The 19,569-nt window shown below is 32.8% G+C and overlaps 1 protein-coding gene across 1 annotated transcript in view; it reads right to left on the reverse strand.

The window, feature by feature from the left end:
- The window catches only part of ABCC4 (ATP binding cassette subfamily C member 4), a 277,290-nt gene that overhangs the window by 59,065 nt on the left and 198,656 nt on the right, over positions 1-19,569 (reverse strand). Inside the window, exon 21 of the mRNA XM_031958557.1 lies at positions 2,376-2,526. Within this exon, the coding sequence (XP_031814417.1) occupies positions 2,376-2,526 (151 nt within the window). The remainder of the gene's footprint in view (positions 1-2,375; positions 2,527-19,569) is intronic.

Here is a 19,569-nt window from a genome sequence, read left to right on the forward strand (position 1 = left end):
GCACGTTTTCAGTATTGGAATGTAGGCTTAATTGCAAGGCCAGGGCTTTTAAACATGAAAAACCCTGACAAGTTCTACCATTCTATAGAAATGCATTTTGGCTTGGGAGTTGATGTCATGTTACTTGGCAGATTGTTGCTTTCTAAATACTGTTTAACAATTCTCGTTCCTTCTGCATATCCATCTCTAGTATGCTACCAAACTGCCATCATTCAGTTTCAGGTTTTCATTCTTTCTTGTTCCTAGGACTACAAATAGGGTTTGTTAAGGCAGGGTCAGGAGGTGATATCTGTCTTTTCGATAGCACAATTTCATGAACAGTCATCACTGTCCTATCCTAGAGTGAATAATCACTAATATTTGGAAGAAGTACAGAATGCTGGTTTTAATTATCCTTATACTTGTAGATGTAGTAAGAAGCGAAGTCTAGGAAAATACTGGAGAGAAGAAATTTTTCAAGGACGGATTGATGGTCTCCATCTAACCTCCAGGCAATGCAATGTGAAGGGAACTCAAAGAAGGGCCCCAACTTTCTGAACAGTCATCTTGTGATAAACTTAGGTGGACAGAAAGAGAATGGCACATGGCAGGCAATCATAGCTTACTGTGATTTGCCCTGGGAGAAGAATGTTTACACAATTTTTTGGAGTCCCTGAAAAGGAGTTCAGCATTGTATGGATTTTATGCAATGATAAATAAGAAAGGGAAAAGGAAGAAACTACTGAATACATTTGTAGGTTCTGATTCTTGAATGCTGCATAAGTAGTAGTTGAAGATTAACCAATACAGAAAATCACACAAAAAAGAAAATTATTCTTCTCTATTAGTACAGTATAATATTTAACTAAAAGGCTATGTGATTAAAAAAAAACACCCGCCAAAATCAAGACTTATGTTTTTTAAAATAAAATACTAAAAATTTTTTAAACACCCACCAAAATCAAGATTTATGTTGTTTCTTTATAAAAATCAAAACACCAAAATAAATAAATAATTTTGAGAGGTTGTGTGAGCCAATGACTTAAAGAAGTGTTCTCTTATTTAATTTATACCATATTAATTATAGATTATTCCCTTTTTTTTTCTTTGTGATTATCCAACTTATGGACTAATGAACATTGAGGTACAGTCTACTAATTTAAAAATAGATTTACTATACTAAGTAGCTTAATAAATTATAAATATGTCCTCTATTCTTCTCTTTCTCTCTGGTGAGGTATTTGGGGATAAGTGATTTGCCCAGAGTCATATAGTTAAGTGTTAAATATCTGAGGCCAGATTTGAACTTGGAGCCAATGCTCTACCCACTGCACCATCTAGCTGCCCTCTCTTCTCTTTCTTTTGAAGATATTATTTTAAGGTCTGTTTAAAGTGTGAGAAAACCCAAGAAGAGCAATATGATGGTGAAATGAGGTGAAACTCAGAACTGCTAATAACTTAATTTTTAGCCTCTCTATAATGCGTGTACCTGCTACATAATAACTGCAATTAGACAAAGAGGAGAAAAATCTTTCCAAACTTTTAATGACATATTTAAAAATATTAAGAAATTTAAAAAAAATCCTTATACATCCTCTATTTTTTCTTTTCCTAAACAGGGAAATATGTTAAATTAAGAAATTTCACTTTGCATTTTCATCATCATCATCATCATCATCATCATCAAAGAATAGTGTAACATTCTTAAGATCAAGTGTGTTTTGTAAATAATTTTGACATAACATATGAATAAAAAAAGACTAACTATAGAATCTGCTATTGCTGATCCTTGTCAGGCCATCCAGTGTGACCAGCATCATCTAGGAGAAATGGATGACTTTTTGCTATAAACAGGTAGTAGGTAATGGCAGTTTTCTCTAAATTGCCAACAAGACTTTTATTATCACGAAATAGAATACTATAACATGTAGATTTTTTTAAAAATGACATCTATTTAAGAAATTCCCAGTATGGAAAATACTATTAATGCCTAAATAGCAACATCTCTAATTTATAGTCCTTAAAAGTTCTCAGGGCTATTAAGACTAGCCCATAAACCCTAGCTAATATGCACAACTCTGTTCTTTTTTCTTTCTCCTTACTGATCTTCCTAGAATTCTGACCAAATTTTATCCCTACCGAAATAAAATGCTTATTTTTTTAGAATACATTCTTTATTACCTCCCTACTCATCCTAGGTTCATTGAAATTCTTGAACCCTCTTATCAGTATTCTTGTTTATTTTTGTGGCCCTAGATATGAACTAATATTGCTGTAAGGAACATGTGGGAAGACTAATTTTGTAAGTTTAAGCAAGCAGAATGTTCTGTGTTTCTTATAGAACAGACTCAAATCAATTCTATTAGGTCATTTTAATTGAGTTTTTCATTACTTACTTGTAGATTCCAGACGTTTCACATCTCTTGAAGTTTCTAAGAAGTATCGTCGAAGAAAAATGAAAATAATAGCAAGAGGAATTAAAGGGATTGCAATCCATGGGATCACAGCTATAGCCACAGCTACCACGCCAATTACTTGTAGAAGTGTCTGAAACAATAACAACAAATGTGACCGTTTATTAAGAGTTATTTGGAAGGAAACAAAAAAGTATTTTGAAGATCATTTAGGACCACAATAATGCTTGTTATTTAACATTTTATGGATAGGTAAAATCGTTTTTTCCTAGAAAGACTTGTGAAAAGAAAAAACTTGTTTATGAAATTAATAGAATATAATAAAATTATGATTTATATTATAAACATATATTATATACATAAATATAATTATAAATAAAAAATAAAATAAAATACAAATTAAAATTTTCTTAGTTTGGACAAAGTAAGTGTCATTGTAGATAGAGCCAGGCCTGGATTCAGGAAGATTGATCTTCCTAAGTTCAATCAGACCTCAGATATTTACTAGACATGTGACTGTGAAAAAGTTACTTAACTGTTTGCCTCAGTTTCCTCATTTGTAAAATGAGCTGGAGAAGGCAATATTCCAGTATCTTTGCCAAGAAAATCCTAAATGAGGTCACGTGGAATCAGATATAAATGAATAACAAATAAATCAAAGGCAAGAGAATAGAGCAATGGTGTTTAACCACTATGAAATAATATTTTGAAATGCCTGACACCACATAAACGTTAGCTATTAACAACAACAATGATAACTGCAGTTATTATTGTAGAATAAGGACTGAAAGGAGCTGAGCTGCAGTTTATTTCAAGGGGCCCACAAATCTATAATACAAACTAAGCACTATAATTTTGATCCTTATTTAATGCCAAAAAGTCTTACATGAGCCAATATAATAAATAATTACTATATTTCAAGTTCTTGAGTATGCTCTCATGATGAATAAAATAAAAATGAATATATACATTTATTTATTTTCAATAAAGTACAAGCACAGTTCATTCTATTGTATTTCACAGAAATTGTGGAGTGGGTGTTTTTTAAACAAATGGGAATTTTTTTGTGGCAATCCTGTGTTTAGCAAGTCTATGGGCATCATTTTTTCCAACAGCATATGCTCACATCACATCTTCATGTCACTTTAGATTATGCTCCCAAAATTTCAAACTTCTCCATTAATATTATATCTGTTAAGGTGATCTGGGATCAATGATCTTTGATGTGATTATTGTAATTGTTTTGGGAAAGTATGAATCATGCTCACATAAGATGACAAATTTAATCAATAAAAATTTTGTGTCCTGTCTATTTCATTGACTGGTCATTCCCTGGTCTCTGTCTCTCTCTCTTCTCAGGCCTACTATTCCCTGAGAGGCAATAATACTGAAGAATATTACATAAAGTGAGCTGATAAAGCAGTGTCAGAATGTGAAAGGACTGACTCCAATTTTGAAAAAAAACTCTATATGGGTAAAAAGATATCAAACAGCATTGAATGTTACGGAGAAATCTTTCTCATAAAGAAGAGTCAATCAATGTGGTAAATTTCATTACTGTCTTATATTAAGAAACTGCCACAACCACTCTAACTTTCAGCAACCTGATTAGTCCAGTTAACAACACTGAGGCAAGACCCTCTCCAACAAAAAGATTACAAGTTGCTGAAAATTCTTATGATTAACCTGTTATTTTTTAAGCAACAAAGTATTTTTCTTTTTCTTTTTTTTTTTTATTAAAGCTTTTTATTTTTCAAAATACATGCGTGGATAATTCTTCAATATTAGCCCTTGCAAAACCCAACAAAGTAATTATTTACTTAGACATGACTACAGTATAATGTTGCACATTTAAGAGGTTATAGTAGTGTACACATAACTTTTATATTCAGTGGGAAATCAAATAATTTGTATGACTTGCTTTATTGCAATATTTACTTTATTGCTGTGGTCTGGAACTGAACCCATACTATCTCCAAAGTATGCTTGTATTAGTATTACTGAATTCCCAGCAGGTTTTTATCATGTACTTTCTCAAGTTAATCTGCAAGTTAAAAAATGTGCCATCATGTTCAAAGAGAAGGTTGAAAACTATCTGTGTAATTGTTTTTTGTTTAGGTGTTCTTTTTTCGAAGAGAACAGAGAATAGATCTCAGAGGGCTGGGACTCTCAATCTACTTCAACTAATATTAATCTGACAAACAATAACTAGAAAGGCAAGGGACAGGAAAAAGTCCAACAACCAATAACCAATGTGGATGAGGAATAAAGGACATACCAAGTGGTAATCTGGCAGATTCTGAATGATAAAGGTGTGATTTTTGCTATAGCTAGTTTACTGGGCTTCTATTCCCTACTGTCCTATGATGATGATAGAGTTTTTAAAATGAAATAAACAAAATGAGAATTAAGTGTTGGATTTTCTTGGTTACTAAAAATGTAACTGAATATGTAGGGGTTGTATTGATCTATCATCTCATTTGATCTTTACAACAATTTTTCCACATAGGAGGGCAGAGATTGCAGTCTACATTTTGCAGATAAGAAACTGAGACATCATGAAAATTGAGTGGCTTCCCCAAAGTTAGTGAGAGAATAAGAATCCAGGTCTAATAACTCCTGATTAGTAGTAAATTAATATAAGATTAATTAATGAATGTCTTAAATAAGCAAATGAATAAAATTTTGACCCCTTTGGATGAAAAGGAATACTGGGGAGCTTATCTTAAAATATTTAGCCAAAGCATCAGGCTAATAGTATGTAAGTATGAAATTGTCCCCTTTTTGATACCTAAGAGAAAATATATTAGGTCAAAATTAGGTTCTTTTTAAGGGTCTAAATCTGACCAAGTCACCTTCAGGCTGCTAAGTCATCCCCAGGAAAGAAGTAAACAAAATTATGCAGGATTTTCTTTTAGAATTTAATGGTGGAAGATGGATGAAGTGAGGCAAATAACATATTCACTGCTAGCTACTTATATAATCTCTGAAGGAACAAAACAAAACACAACTGTAAAAAACAAGGGATTTTGATAAAATTATACACTCAACCACCCAAAGACTGCTTTCCTGAAACCAATCTCATCTTCTCCTCTCAAGTTATATAATCAAGCTCCCCACCGACTCCAAAGAGCCCTTAATTTCCAGGCTACTTGTCTGACAATGGAAAATCCCTTGGGCCAGAATCCAAGTAACACTCATTAGATGCTGCAAAGACTATTAAAATAACAATAGATCCACACGACCCAGATGATTCAAACCTGTTCTTAATAGTCATATTAGACTACATAGTACAAGTATGGTCACTGGAAGAAAAAAAAAGTACCAGTCAACATTTATTATTTATTAACAATGTACTAACTCTGCCTGATTCAGAGACAGAAGAAAAACAGGAATTGTGTTTAAAGGGATTGCAAAGGATGGGAGTAGTATCTTACATATATCTTACATAACTACATTAACAATATATACCCCTCCCCCAAATTAGAAAAATGGAGCTGCATTCTTCTAAAGGAATGGCTTCATTAAGAAGGAAGCACTTGAGCTGAATTTTTTTGAAAACTAAAAAAAATTTAATTAAAGCTTTTTATTTTCAAAATATATGCATGAATAATTTTCAACATTCACTCTTGCAAAACCTTATGTGCCATATTTTTCCCTCAGTTTCCTCCACTCCAAGTAATTCAATATATGTTAAACACGTGCAACTCTTCTATACATATTACTTAAGCTGTATTTTGAAGAAAAACTAGTGTTCTAAAAGGCAAATCTAAGAGTCTACAAATTCAGACTATGAGGATTTGAATCCCATCTTATGCTACTTAGGAATGGTTTGACCTAGACTTCTTCCATCTTAAAATGGTGGATAATAAGACTTCTATGGCTACTTCTCAGAGCCGTTACAAGAAAAGTGAAAAAGGAAAATGTTTCACGAAACATGCTATAAATGGGAACAATTATTCTCAAATCAAAGGCCTTTTTCCAATAATTTCCCAAGAGATTTACTACCTACAAGTAGTTAGACACAAGTGAGATTCCTTTTTTTCATGAACTATAATTTTTATTTTTTTTTTTATTAAAGCTTTTCATTTCTACCACATATACATGGGTAATTTTTCAATACTGACCCTTGCAAAACCTTCTGTTCCAAATTTTTCCCTCTTTCCCAGATTACTTTATAGAAAAGAAAAATACTTGCTTCACAAACCAAACTAAATGTAGAGATTATAAATTAGCAAAGGCCTCTCTGTTAAAACTACTAATGTAATGAAAACAATATAAAATTCCTCATGTACAGGTGCTACAGGATAGTAATCTGGAGCACATCCAGCAGAGGGCAACCAGGAAACCATAACATAAGAGGATCTATAGAAAGAATTCAGGATTCTTACTCTACATTAAAGCTGTCAAAAGTATTGTTCAAAGAAGTTGAAAGGTCCTCATAATAAAGAAGGATTGATTCTTGTTAGGTAGGTTTTTTTGTTTGTTTGTTGTTGGGTTTTGTTGTGGGATTTTTTTGGGCCCAAAGGATGGAAACTACTATCAATAAGTAAAAGTTAGAAAGAAAAACTTCAGTTCAGTAAACATTTCTAACAATAAACCTATCCAAAACTCATATATATGGCTGTCTTGGGACATGATACACCGGATATCTTCAAACTGGAAACTGGATGATCCTTGTTGGTTCTATGTGTGGGGATATATAATTTCTGAGGTTTCTTCCATCTCTGAGATTCTGCCATTCTTGCCTTAGGGAAACTATTAAGAAACAATTTTGTGAGAACTGAACTATTTATTTACCTTTGTGAATACTTGACTTTTTAATACCTAGAATTTCAGTTTGTTAATCTATCACCATAACCACATAGGAAATTAAACAAAACCCAAAACTTTGCCATATGACTAATATAGCATAATGTGTCTTTATAACACTTAATCAAAAATTCTCTCTGACTCTCTGTCTCTGTCTCTTTCAGACCATGGGGAAAAAAAGTGATGCTTTATAATTCAAGTCTACTTATTCACAAAAGCTACTTATTCAAAAACAAGCAAGCAAACAAACCCATAAAAACAAATCTCTACCCCAATAATTATATTTTGCTTATTGGTAGGAACAAGGGTGAGGAATAGAAAGTAAACTTTGGAGCTAGAATGATACCAATGTCCAACTAGGACATTAAGCAGTTCATCACTTCATTTTTGTCTTCTGTACATAGGGTTTCATATTATATATTTATGCAAATACTCCACACATACATGTCAGACTTGAATTTCAGAAACTTAATGCAAAAGGTATTTTGCACATGACAGTTTGTCTTCTTGTTCTAGCTATACTGATGCTTTCTGGGCAAAAGCATTTAAAAAAATTCCATGCAATTATAAATTGTCTACCTTATTTTTTTATGATGAATTCTTTTTTTCTTTGTTAATAATTCTCACTACAGTTTTAACGGATACCACCATTTGATCTTTTATGCTTATTTATTTTTTAGAATGAGATTTTTTTATTTAGGCAGCTGGGTGATGCAATAGATGGAAAATAGGACTTGGAGTTCAGAAGATCCTAGTTTACATCCTGTCTTGAAGAATTACTGTTTAGGTAAAATGAAGAAAATAATAGCATTCTCTAATAAAGTTGCTTTAAGAATCATGTAAAGCAATGTATATTGTGTTGGTTTAGAACTTATTGTGGTGTATGGTGTAAGGTTGTGGTCTAAGCTTATTTTCTGCTAAATTGTCTAATCAAACAAGAATGTTTAACTAAAATGATTTGTGTTCTTGATTTCATTAAACACTTTATTCATTTCCTTTTGGGTCTTGCTTATCTATTATAAACCACTGTTCTAATTTTACATTTTTATTCTATATTCTTTATTATGCCAAGTGGATGTTATTGTCTTATTTTATAAAGTCTTTTGGCAGTTTCAGTAGTATAGCACTAAATTGGTAAATGGAAATATTATTCTTTTTATTATACTGGCATAAGTCAAGCATGTACAACAAATATGCCACTCATTGTTTTCCTTTATTTCTTTATTTAATTGCTGTCATGAAATTTTTATGATAATGCTCTACATGTGTACCAATGGCATATTTGTTTAAAAAAAAAACTACATAGTAAAGGGAAAGAAGGCAGGCATTTTCAGGTTTCCTATAACAGTAAACAGTTTCCCCCTCAAAGTTTGTATTTTCATATCTTTATTCCATTATGTCTAATTGGTATTTGAAATCTAATGACCAGAGAGCAGAAGACCAAACTGTCATTACCATTACTTCCTTGATACTGTCAAACTGTGACAAAAACTTAGGTCATATGTTCTTAACTTGGGGATTATAAACTTGTTGTTAAAAGGAAAATAAACCTATTTGTACACCAACAACTATTTATACCAGCTCTTTTTTGTGATGGCTAAAATTAAAAATGACAAATCAAAAGGATGTTCATTGATTGGGGAAAGGCTCAACAGGCTGTTGTACATGATTATGATGAAATATTATTGTGCTATAAGAAATGATAAGCAGAATGATTTCAGAAAAATCTGGAAAGACTTACATGAAATGATGCAAAATGAAGTGAATAAGATCAGGAGAAAATTGTATAAAGTAAGAGTAGAACTGTATGATGAAGAAGTGTGAATGATTCAAGTTATTCTCACGAATATACTGATCTAGGACAATCTCAAATGACAAATGATGAAGCATAAGATATTTAGATTGGATGCTGATTTAGAAATTATTAAATTATTTTGTTATATGATGTAAGATCGTAGTCTGTTTAGTTTCTACTAAACTGTGCAGTCAAAAAAGAACATTTAACTAAATGGCTTGTTTTCTTGGTTTCATTAAACACTTCCTCAAGAAAAAGAACTGATTTTATGTGAATACAGACTGAAGCATGTTATTTTTCATTTTCTTTCTTTCACTCTTTTTCTTTTATTTGAGTCATCCTGTACAAAATAACTAATATGGAAATGCTTTACATGCTTGAACATGTATAGCCTATGTCTCATTGTTTACTGTCTCAGGGAAGAGGGAGCCAATAGAGGGAAAGAGGGATAGAATTTGTAACTCAAAACATTTTTTTTTAATGTTAAAAATTCTTTTAATATGTAACTGGGCAAAACATAAAATATTATATATAAAAAGAAATACATTGACAAATGCATTTTAATTAATTTTTTTTTCTTTTAACCATTTGTACTTTTGTTTATTCAAAAACATTGTTCTGAGAAGAGATTAATAGGTTTCACCAGATAATGGGTCCATGGCACAAAAAAAGATTATGAATCCATAGTTTACCTCCATGTCCTTACTCCCTAAATTTGTTTTCTAATCAATGAATTCATTATAACTTGCTAAGAAAGAGCAGCATATCTCTTTAATTTCAACATTCTGGTGAGACTATGTTGGTTGTTAATAATGAAATAGCACAATCTCTAAGGAATCAAAATTGAGGTAATTAAAAAGCAATGGAGAGATTTTGGGGGGGAGGGAAGAAATAGACTGAAACATTACTAATGATGACTTTCACAAAATAAACAATGCAAAAAATAGCAGGGTAATTCAAGTTTAACAGATAGACAGCTAGGGCTGTTACTCAACAAATGTTAAAAGATTTAAAGACTTTGGAAAGTCTAGGGGAAGATGTAGGAAAAGAAGTCATCAATGGGTTATAATCTAAAGATAGGACCAAAAATTATGAGATTATACATTCACTGAAAACTGATAAAATTTGGCTATGATTTATTTAATAAGCTTAGCAAAAGAAAAACCAAATCCACAGCTAATATGTCATATAAATGTCAAATTATCTGAGCAAAGTTATAGTTCTCATTCTCTCCCAAAGAAGTTTAGTTTTTTTTTTAATTAGAATATCCCAAGTTTTACTAAAAATATCATGCACACTCAGTATTCTTATCACATTTCAGATGACACAAAATTAGAAGGGATTGGTAACACTGATAAAAGTTCCAGATAACAATGGAAGGCAATGTTTAGTTCCAAAAAGATTCTGATGGTGTAATTAGCAAACCATGCAATAAAGTGAGCAAAAAAATCTCAAATTGCAATGAGATCCATAGGTTCCACAAATAAGGAAGTGATAATACAAATGTAATCTTCCACAAGCTTCTACAGGCTCCTCCTCTAATTGGTGAGCTCACCCATAAATATTCATTTCAGGAAATCTTAACTTCAGCTACATTCATTCCAAACTCAGTTTAGCACTTGACTTCCTAGAACACTTCTTTATCTCTGTCCCAGGAGACCAATTTCCTCATGCTTTTAATATCTCTTCTTCTAGAATCTCCTGCTCTGATTGGTGAGTTAGCTCCCAAATCCCAATATGAGAAATAATCCATGTTAATCATGCTCAATCACAATCCAGTTTGCTGATGACTTCCCCAGATTATCGCTTGACTTTTTGTTCTCATCCACTACAGAACCCTACTTTGCAACAGTTTTAAGCTCCTTTATAGGAACTGTCTTCTCCCATTAGGATGTGGGATATTTTAATGCAAGGACTACCTTTCTTTGCATTCCCAGTGCTTATCAGAGATTCGGGTATGGTCAAACATTTGGGAAAAAAACACAAAAACATAAAACATGTCAAAGCTCTACAAGGATCCTTACCCTGTTTCATAATTTTTTTTTTTAATGGGGAGGGAGAAATCCAGATTAAGTGAGTTGCCCAGGGACATGCAGCTAGTAAGTATCTGAAGCTAAATTTGAATTCAGGCCTTTTTAGCTCTAAAGTCAATGCTTTATTTACTGTGTCACTGCTTCTCATAAACTTAAAAAAAAGTCATAATTGCATTTCAACTTAATCAGTAATAAAATAGAATTAGTAATAAAATAGAATAGAATTAGTAATTCTATGTCTTTAAAAACATGATTCTGATAAGAGATATAGATTTTTACAAGACTATATTGGAAGTCCACAACTCTGAAAAAGTTAACAACATCAAACCATATACCATTTAAGGATTGGTTAAAGAAACTAGTGATGTTGATTTTGAACAGACTCAAAAAGGACATGATATTTGTTTTCAAGTATAGGAAGGGTTGTCATGCAGAAAAGTTATGAAATAGATTCTGATTGGCCACAGCAGACAGAACTACAAGCAATGGATAGAATGTACAAAATAGTAAATTTAGGTTTGATGTCACAAAATTTTCCCAGTAATTAAAACTGTCTAAAGGTGGAGTGATTTGCCCTAAAAGATAAATGGGAGCTACCTCATCAGAGTACAGGAACCAAAAATTGTTGTGGGGTTTCTAAGAAACTCAGTTGTAGATGTTCTATACTCAGAATCAAGAAAATCTGAATTCAAATTTTGCCTCAGATGGTTGTGTGATGCTGAACAAGTTACTTAAAACTCAGTCTTAATTTCGTCATCTGCAAAAGGGGAAATAATCATAGCACCCAACTGAGAATTGTGAAGATACAATGAACTAAATTTGTATGAAGTGCTTGAAAATAGCATTTTCAAGTTCTATAATGCTAATATTATTATTATTGGGGGAAGAAAGCAAAGATTACACTAGATAAAGTTTCTTCACCTTTTTTGTGTTATAGATTCCTTTAGCAGTCTGGTAAAGTTTACAGAATCTTCAGAATAATATTTTAAAATTTAAATATTAAAAATGTTTAATATATTAAACTTTAAATAAAATAAAATGGATAAGAAATATAGCTACACATATAATTATAAAATCATGAACCTCAAATTAAGGATCCCCTGCATTAGTGTCCCTTCTGAAGTCTGAAATTCTATGATTCTGTTAATTCTTCAGATTCTAGACTTTCTGAAATCCATAATAGTACCTATTTGTAATTAGCAGCAAAATATATTCTTATATACAAATATAATATCCAAACTTGCAAATTATTCTGTTATTCTTCCTCCCATGGCCCTTGGTTACATTATTATAGAGAGGTAAAAATATATGTGAGTACTAACTTCATTCAATCAGTAGACAGTTTCGTACTGAAAACTGTTTATTTTATTTAATAAAATAAAATCATGGTCATTAAGATTTCTAACACTTCATACGAGCTAGAAATCTTTTAATTCTGCTGTCAGTCAGACTCTAACAATTCTGTTCCAAGTTGTGATAAGTACAAATCTTCCAGATTGCCTTAAACTATTGATTATGCTGTAGATATGACTTATGTACTTATAAACAAAGTAGGATTTCACATCTTGGGCAAGAAGACAAGGCAAGATTTTCTTATGATTCAGGAGCAACCATTCCCCCCCCCCCAAAAAAAAGAAAAAAAAGTCTGGTGCACAGTTTTTAATGAGCAAGTTGTTTACTAATGTATCTGTTTGTTGGATTTGTATGCATAATATTTTGAAAAAAACATGCGATAATGTGAAATTATTGCTTAGATGAACACTGGGTAGAGTTTTGTGGCTGGTTCATATTGCAGCTGCATGAAATATACTTTGGAATTCTGAAGGTGATTAAAAGTTAAGTGCCCTGAAACAATAACCTGTTATGGATGAAAGCATCAGATCTGCAACCAGGAAATCTGGGTTCAAGAATTTATTTTGTCATAAAATTGCTTAGTGGGTGCAGTTAAGTCACTTGGAGTCTGTAGACAAAAATTTCCTCATCAGGAAAATAAGAATGTTGACCTTCCGGCTTTCACACTGCATGACTTAATTCAGTTCAATGCAATTCAATTCCACAAATAATATTAAAGTAACTACTGTATATAAAATGCATTCCTAGGCTCCCTTGTGGGCACTGGCAGAGAAATAAAATAAAGACAAAACATGGTTCATGCATTCAGGCTTTATAAATGAACGGGGAATGTAGCACAAACTATTGGTAGTACCAAATATTACCCAATGTGGAGTGTGACAATAAAGTTATAAAATGCTATATGAAATGTGAGCATGAAGAGGGAGGGAATAAGCATTTATATAGCACATACTTCGTGCCAGGGACTATGCTTGGACTTTTTTTTACAAATGTTATCTCATTAGATTTTCACAACAACTCTATATTATTATCCCCATTTAACAATCAGTGGCTAAATTATTTAAACCAGTGATATAGCAAATAAGTTGTCACAGGCCAAATTTAAGTCTTTCAGATTCTAGGCCCAGAGTTCTATCCACTGGAAAATCAACTTACTTCTATTATCTACTAGTGAGTCAATTAGAGAAGGCTCCTTTCAGGTATAGCAGATAGAATACTAGGACTTAGAAAGATTTGAATTCTCATCCTACCTTAGATATTTTACTCAACTTATGTTATTCTCAACTTTCCCAACAGTAAAATTTTAAAAATGGCTCACAGATCTGGACTTGTGGAGATCAGATAAAGGAAAAGAGTACTTTGGAAACTCCAAAGCATTTTTTTGAGTAGTTTATTGTTACCATTATTATGGATTCCACAAGGATACAGTATTTCAGATCAGTTTCAAAAAATAGATGAACAAGTTAGAAGATAGGAACTTATGAGGAGGGGCATTGTATGAGATATAAAAGATTTGAATGCCAGCCAAAGCATTAAGATCTCCAGCATGGCCAGAACTGGGAAAGAAGAACTGGGGAGGAGTTAGGGTCAATGGGCACAGGCAACATATTTCAAAAAGATGACATTTTTCTTTTAAGTGCATTAAAATACAGTAAGACAAATAAAACTAAAACAGGTTTTGCAGAGTCAACAGAGACTATGTATGTCTATAAGGACTTTTTCCTTATGTAAGTATGTAAGGACTTTCCCCCTTTAGTATCATGGTAAGTCAGCAAGTGCAAAGCATGTGCTTAGTGAGCATATAGTACATTCTGGGAAGCCTGGAGTTCAGTTCCATCTTTTCCATACCTATGAGCTTGCCAAGTTCCATCTTGGGCACCTTTTCCTTTATTTTATATATATATATATATATATATATATATATATATATATATATATATATATATATATGATATATATATATATATCTACATATATATATCATATATATATATCATACATATATATATATACACACATACACACACATAATTAGAATTATTATAAGTTAGAATTATTATTATTATTAGAACCTCACCCATATCTGAAAACTATGTGAAACAGAACTCTGTGGAATGCTGGTTGTTTGTTTAAAAAATTTTTTAAAATAGGATTTACATAAATTTGCTTTATACATGGAACTTTGTGATCAACTGAGATAATATTTGTAAAGCAGTTAACATAGTGCCTGGCACATTTAGGTCCTCTATATAAATGGTTATTCCCTTTCCTTTTCCCCTTGTGTCCCAAATTGTCCTCCTATCTTTTTCACATCAAGTTCTTCTATTCTCTTCTAATCATTCAATAAGCCCATCTTCTGAAAGGTTAAAGAGAGTGGTAATGAGGCTTTAAAAATGTGTGTTTTTACGTTTACTATACAGAAGGCAGCTTGGGGAATACTTTGTACCACTTTTTTTTTTTCTTTTAGTGTTTGGAGTTTGGGGTTTTGTAGTCACGTATTTCAATCCTTAGGGTTTAGCCTTTTTTATAGTAATTAACCAGTATAAACTTTTGAGCTACAGTGAGAATTCAACTAAGACATCAAGTTCACTCCAAGCCTGGAAACTATCTGGATTTTAAAGGTCTTAAATCTACTAAAATGTAAACTTTAAAAAGTCAGGCATCTCAGGTATTATTCTCTACTGCCTCCTTAAACAGTGAGTTCTAGGCATTAAGCATTTGTTTATTGAGTATAAAATTACTTTAACAAACATTTCTCAAAAAAAATAATAATTTGAAACTATTAGCAACCATATGAAAGAATGTTCCAAATGACAAATAACCAAAGAAATATAAATCAAAACATCTTCGAGGTTTTATCTCAGATCCTATAAAATTAGCCAAGAAGACAAAAGATAGGCATAAATCATCATTAAAGGGGTTATTATGTTAGGGAACTCTTTTACGGAGCTATGAAATAGTGTGACCATTTTGGAAAGCTATTTGTAATTATGCAAATAAAGTGATTACTATGTTCATGCCCCCTTTTCTAGAGATTCCTGAATTAGCCTCATTTTCCAAGAAAGGTACTATTAAAGAAGAAAATCCTCATATACAACAAAATATTTATACCAGCACTTTTTGTGAGGGTAAAGAATTAGTTATAAAGTCAATACCTATCATTAGTTCAGAAATGCTAAATAAATTGTGGTACACAATTTTAATGGAATGTTAACTATGCTGGAAGAAATGATGAAAGTGACAAACACAGAGAACATATGGGTTGTGGCTTACATATGCTATAGAACAGTAAAAGCTAATATTCATATATTGCTTCAATTTTTATAATTTGATTGGCATGCATTATGTTAGTTGATCCTATCTACCCATCCTAGCCTTGAATGATAAAAACGGCAAGTATTTTATAGTTAAGCATATTGAATCTCTGAAAGGCATCTCACCAAGGCCATTCATCTAATAAGATGTGGATTCAAACTGAGGACCCTAGAATGCCAATCTAGTGCTTGTTTCTCTATACAATGCTGCCCCCTATTTTGATGGGTAAAAATGTGTATTACCTATTTAATTTCCTTCAAAACTAACCAAACTGGGCAAAAAGAATAATAAAATACACCGGCAAATATTTAAACTGTACATGTATAGTTCAAAACTATTTAAATCAAATTTGAATACCTTTAAGCCATTTTAAAAATAAAATTATAAAAATAATATCTTATGGATAGATACATAGCACTCATCATAATACAGGGCTTTACATGCATGATATCAGTTATTAACTCAGTGAGTTGTTGATCCTCAGCCATCAACCCTGTACTTAAGTTATGCAAGTACTGAAAAGGCAGTGCTGGAGAGGCCTGGTTCTGAAGTGTGATACTATTTCTGTGTCATAATGGGCCTGAACTAACAGGACAAGGCTGGCAATCAAGTCCAATGGAAAGAATGCTTGTGTCATCCTGGGCAAATCACTCCACCTCCCTTCACCTCTCTTGCCTGCAAAATGTTTAGATGGCCTTTAGGTTCCCTTTAAGCTGATTCTATCATTAGCCTTCTTTTAGAGATGTAGAAATGAAAGTTCAGAAGGTGTAACACCACATGGCCAGCAATGGCAGAAGTGGAACCTGAATGTCCCACATTTTGACTTTTTTCCACTAAGTAGCTTTTTTTTTTTTTTAAATTAAAAGAAATAATACATTTGTCTCTGGAAACAATAATATTTAAAAATCTAAGCCTGCTTAAATTGTATAAGTAACCCTAATGAGTTATGACAGAACAAATGTAATAAGTATTTGGTTGATAATGGTCTTTAAGACGGTTAAGAGCTTGCTGGTTTTCTCTCTATAGTCACAGTTAACCATTTTTGTATTCATTCATAAAGATGCCCAGAAACTGGCAAGTGAATAAGAGACGGTTTAATTTCCTCAATTGTTTTTTCAAAGGGAGTAGCGTTATTACTTGAAGTTTAATGATGTTAAGATTTCTAGTAGTATTAATAAAAATGAATTCCTAATTTTTCTGTAGATCATGTGGCCTCAAATTATAAACTGCATTGTGACCACAAATGTACTCAGAAGACAAAGTAGAACACTGGTTGGTTGATGGAGAGGCAAGCAGAAGAGGATTCCCTGTTTGCCCCTATGCTGATTTTTATTAGTCTCTTTTTCCTAAAAATACTTAACTATCACATAATACCTCAACCTTCCAGTTTTAACACAAAAACAGAAATCATGCCTAGGGGGCAATGTTGAATCAATTTGGTCTTTCAAGTCCAAAAATTAGATGCTTATCAACAATTTCAACAAGCTATGACAATTCATCACTTTCCAATATGAAGAAACTGCATCTTGGCCTTATAAGTTGAATGAACAATGGTAACAAAGAGCTAATTTTCATAACATTTTTGAAGTTGCTCGGATCCCAGCTCTCCCCCCACCCCATATTTTAAAGCATAACAAAAATGTTACAATTGAAGTTAACTGCCTTTTTTTTAAGCTACTAAAGACCACATGTTTAAAATTAGTTGTTGGCTACCTGATTAGCAAGCTCTTTTGTACATGAAAGTCGCTTTTGTTTAGGTGGGTGGGGGAAGTCAACAAACCATAGACATCTCAGAATGACAAAGTCATTGTTAAGCTAAAGGATGCTGGGATTCTTTCAACACACTTTCCCTGACTTCTCCACACAATAAAATGCAAGGGTCAGTGGTACTGAGACAAGCAAAGGCCAGTTCCACCCTTTTGCACCTATAAAAGCAAGTGACCTAACCTATTATCCCTAAGTCTTAGGCCTTTTTTGTTCTCAATATCCAGATGCAGCAACTTTTTTTTTTTTTTAAAGAGATGACTGAGGACACCTCCTTCACAGTTTCTTTTTCTGGGGCATTTTCACTTCATAAAAGCTGCAGTCAATGTGTTTTGTGTGTGGTGAGGAGGGACTGACACATTCAGTGGTGGTCTCAGCCACTGCCTACATTGGTGGCTCAAGTAGTCTCAGGATTAGGGCTTTGTGTGGGATGAAAGGAGATGAAAAGTCAGTTATTTAAACTCAGTCAAGCCATTGATTTTTTGTTGTTGTTGAGGGGTGTGGGGGAGGAAAGTTTTGCAATTCAGTTTTCCACAATAAGGCTGTCCTTCTCTGAGGGCAGCTGCAGAAGTGTTCACAAGTCCTCAGCATTCACCAATAAGACAAATCTTAATATTGCTTGTCTTCATTTTTGTTTGTTTTTTTGATTGACAGCAAGGTTCATCTACCTTTTTCTAAAATTAAAAAAATCGATTCTCTCTTTGTCTGTCTCTCTCAGTCACCATCTCTCTTTCTGTCTCTAATTCTCTCTGTCTCTCTCCCTTCCCCCCTCCCCCCCACTACGTTGGTTTTTGTAAGCAAAAGGTTTCAGATGCCAGATGCATTAAACTAAGGTAATTCATAAGGTAATCCCCTATAAATGAAATGATTACACAAAACCAAGGAGGAGAAATAAATGCTAGAAATTATGATTCTAAATGGGGAAAGGTTTCATAGAATGACTATGGATAGCATAACTCTTGTATGGAGGGATACACTAAACTAATGCAATTATTATTAGAGACCTGATCACTTCCAAAAGAAATGCCTTCAATGACAAATAATTTTGTTATGGTAGTCTACCTGCAGTTTAAGAATTGTCTTCATTTTTAAATAAAATCATTAAATATTTTTGTTTATTATTGATAATACATCCTTTGGAAATACATAAAGAGAATGTTGCCAAACACTCAAACTTGTAAAGTATCCTAGAGATCCAAAAATGCATTTTAAGCCTGGATTAGTTTTTCTGCTGTGTTCTCAAGTGCAGCTGCGTTTAAGATTTTCAATAAAACCGGGCCAAGTATGCACACAAGAAGAATAGTTCTAAAAGTCAATTCTTACATGGAGATGAATCCAAAACCATTGGATTCTTTCTTGTTAAGAAAAAAATACCAACTAAAAATAATTTCTTCTACTGAAAGTCCTCTGAATTCTAGTGCCTTTTCTCCTCGTAATTATTTCCTGTTTATCTTGTATATAGTTTGTTGTGCATATCTGATTACTTGTTATCTCTCCCATTTGATTGTTAATGCAGGATGGACAAGATTGCCTTTTGCCTCATTTTATATCCCCAGTGGGCCATCTCCAGCCGTTCTAAGCTATGTTTTGCCAGTAGACTCACTCAAATAGAGGATAAAGTAAGGCCGGTGATTTTGCACAGCTCTCCCTCACTTCAATCAAATTTACTTAAATGTCATGGTGTTACATCCCTGATGCCATGGTCCTTTTGAGAACGAAGGACAAACAACAACAACAAAAAACATAGACCTCATCCTCCCCCCTCCCACCCCAATCTCTTGCTTAGCACAATGTCTGGCACAAAGTAGACATTAAATAGTTTATTGACTGCAGCCTCCAATCTACTTAGTATATCCATTCAGCAGACATTACTTACATGGTAATAAATGATTGTGATCTGGCAGTATTTATGCAAAATGATGCACAAATTCTTTCAGCAATTTTGCAACCAACTTATACTAGCATTTTTCTATACATAAGTAACGATGTTTTCATTTACCACACAAGCGAAGGCTGCCACCGACAGGCAGCATTCTGTTCTGATAAAGTAATTGGCAAGGAAATTGAAGGCTCAATCAAGAAGACCAACCTATCCTTTTCAAAG

The sequence above is a fragment of the Sarcophilus harrisii genome, chromosome 3 (assembly GCF_902635505.1).
Source record: "Sarcophilus harrisii chromosome 3, mSarHar1.11, whole genome shotgun sequence".
Lineage (NCBI taxonomy): Eukaryota > Metazoa > Chordata > Mammalia > Dasyuromorphia > Dasyuridae > Sarcophilus > Sarcophilus harrisii.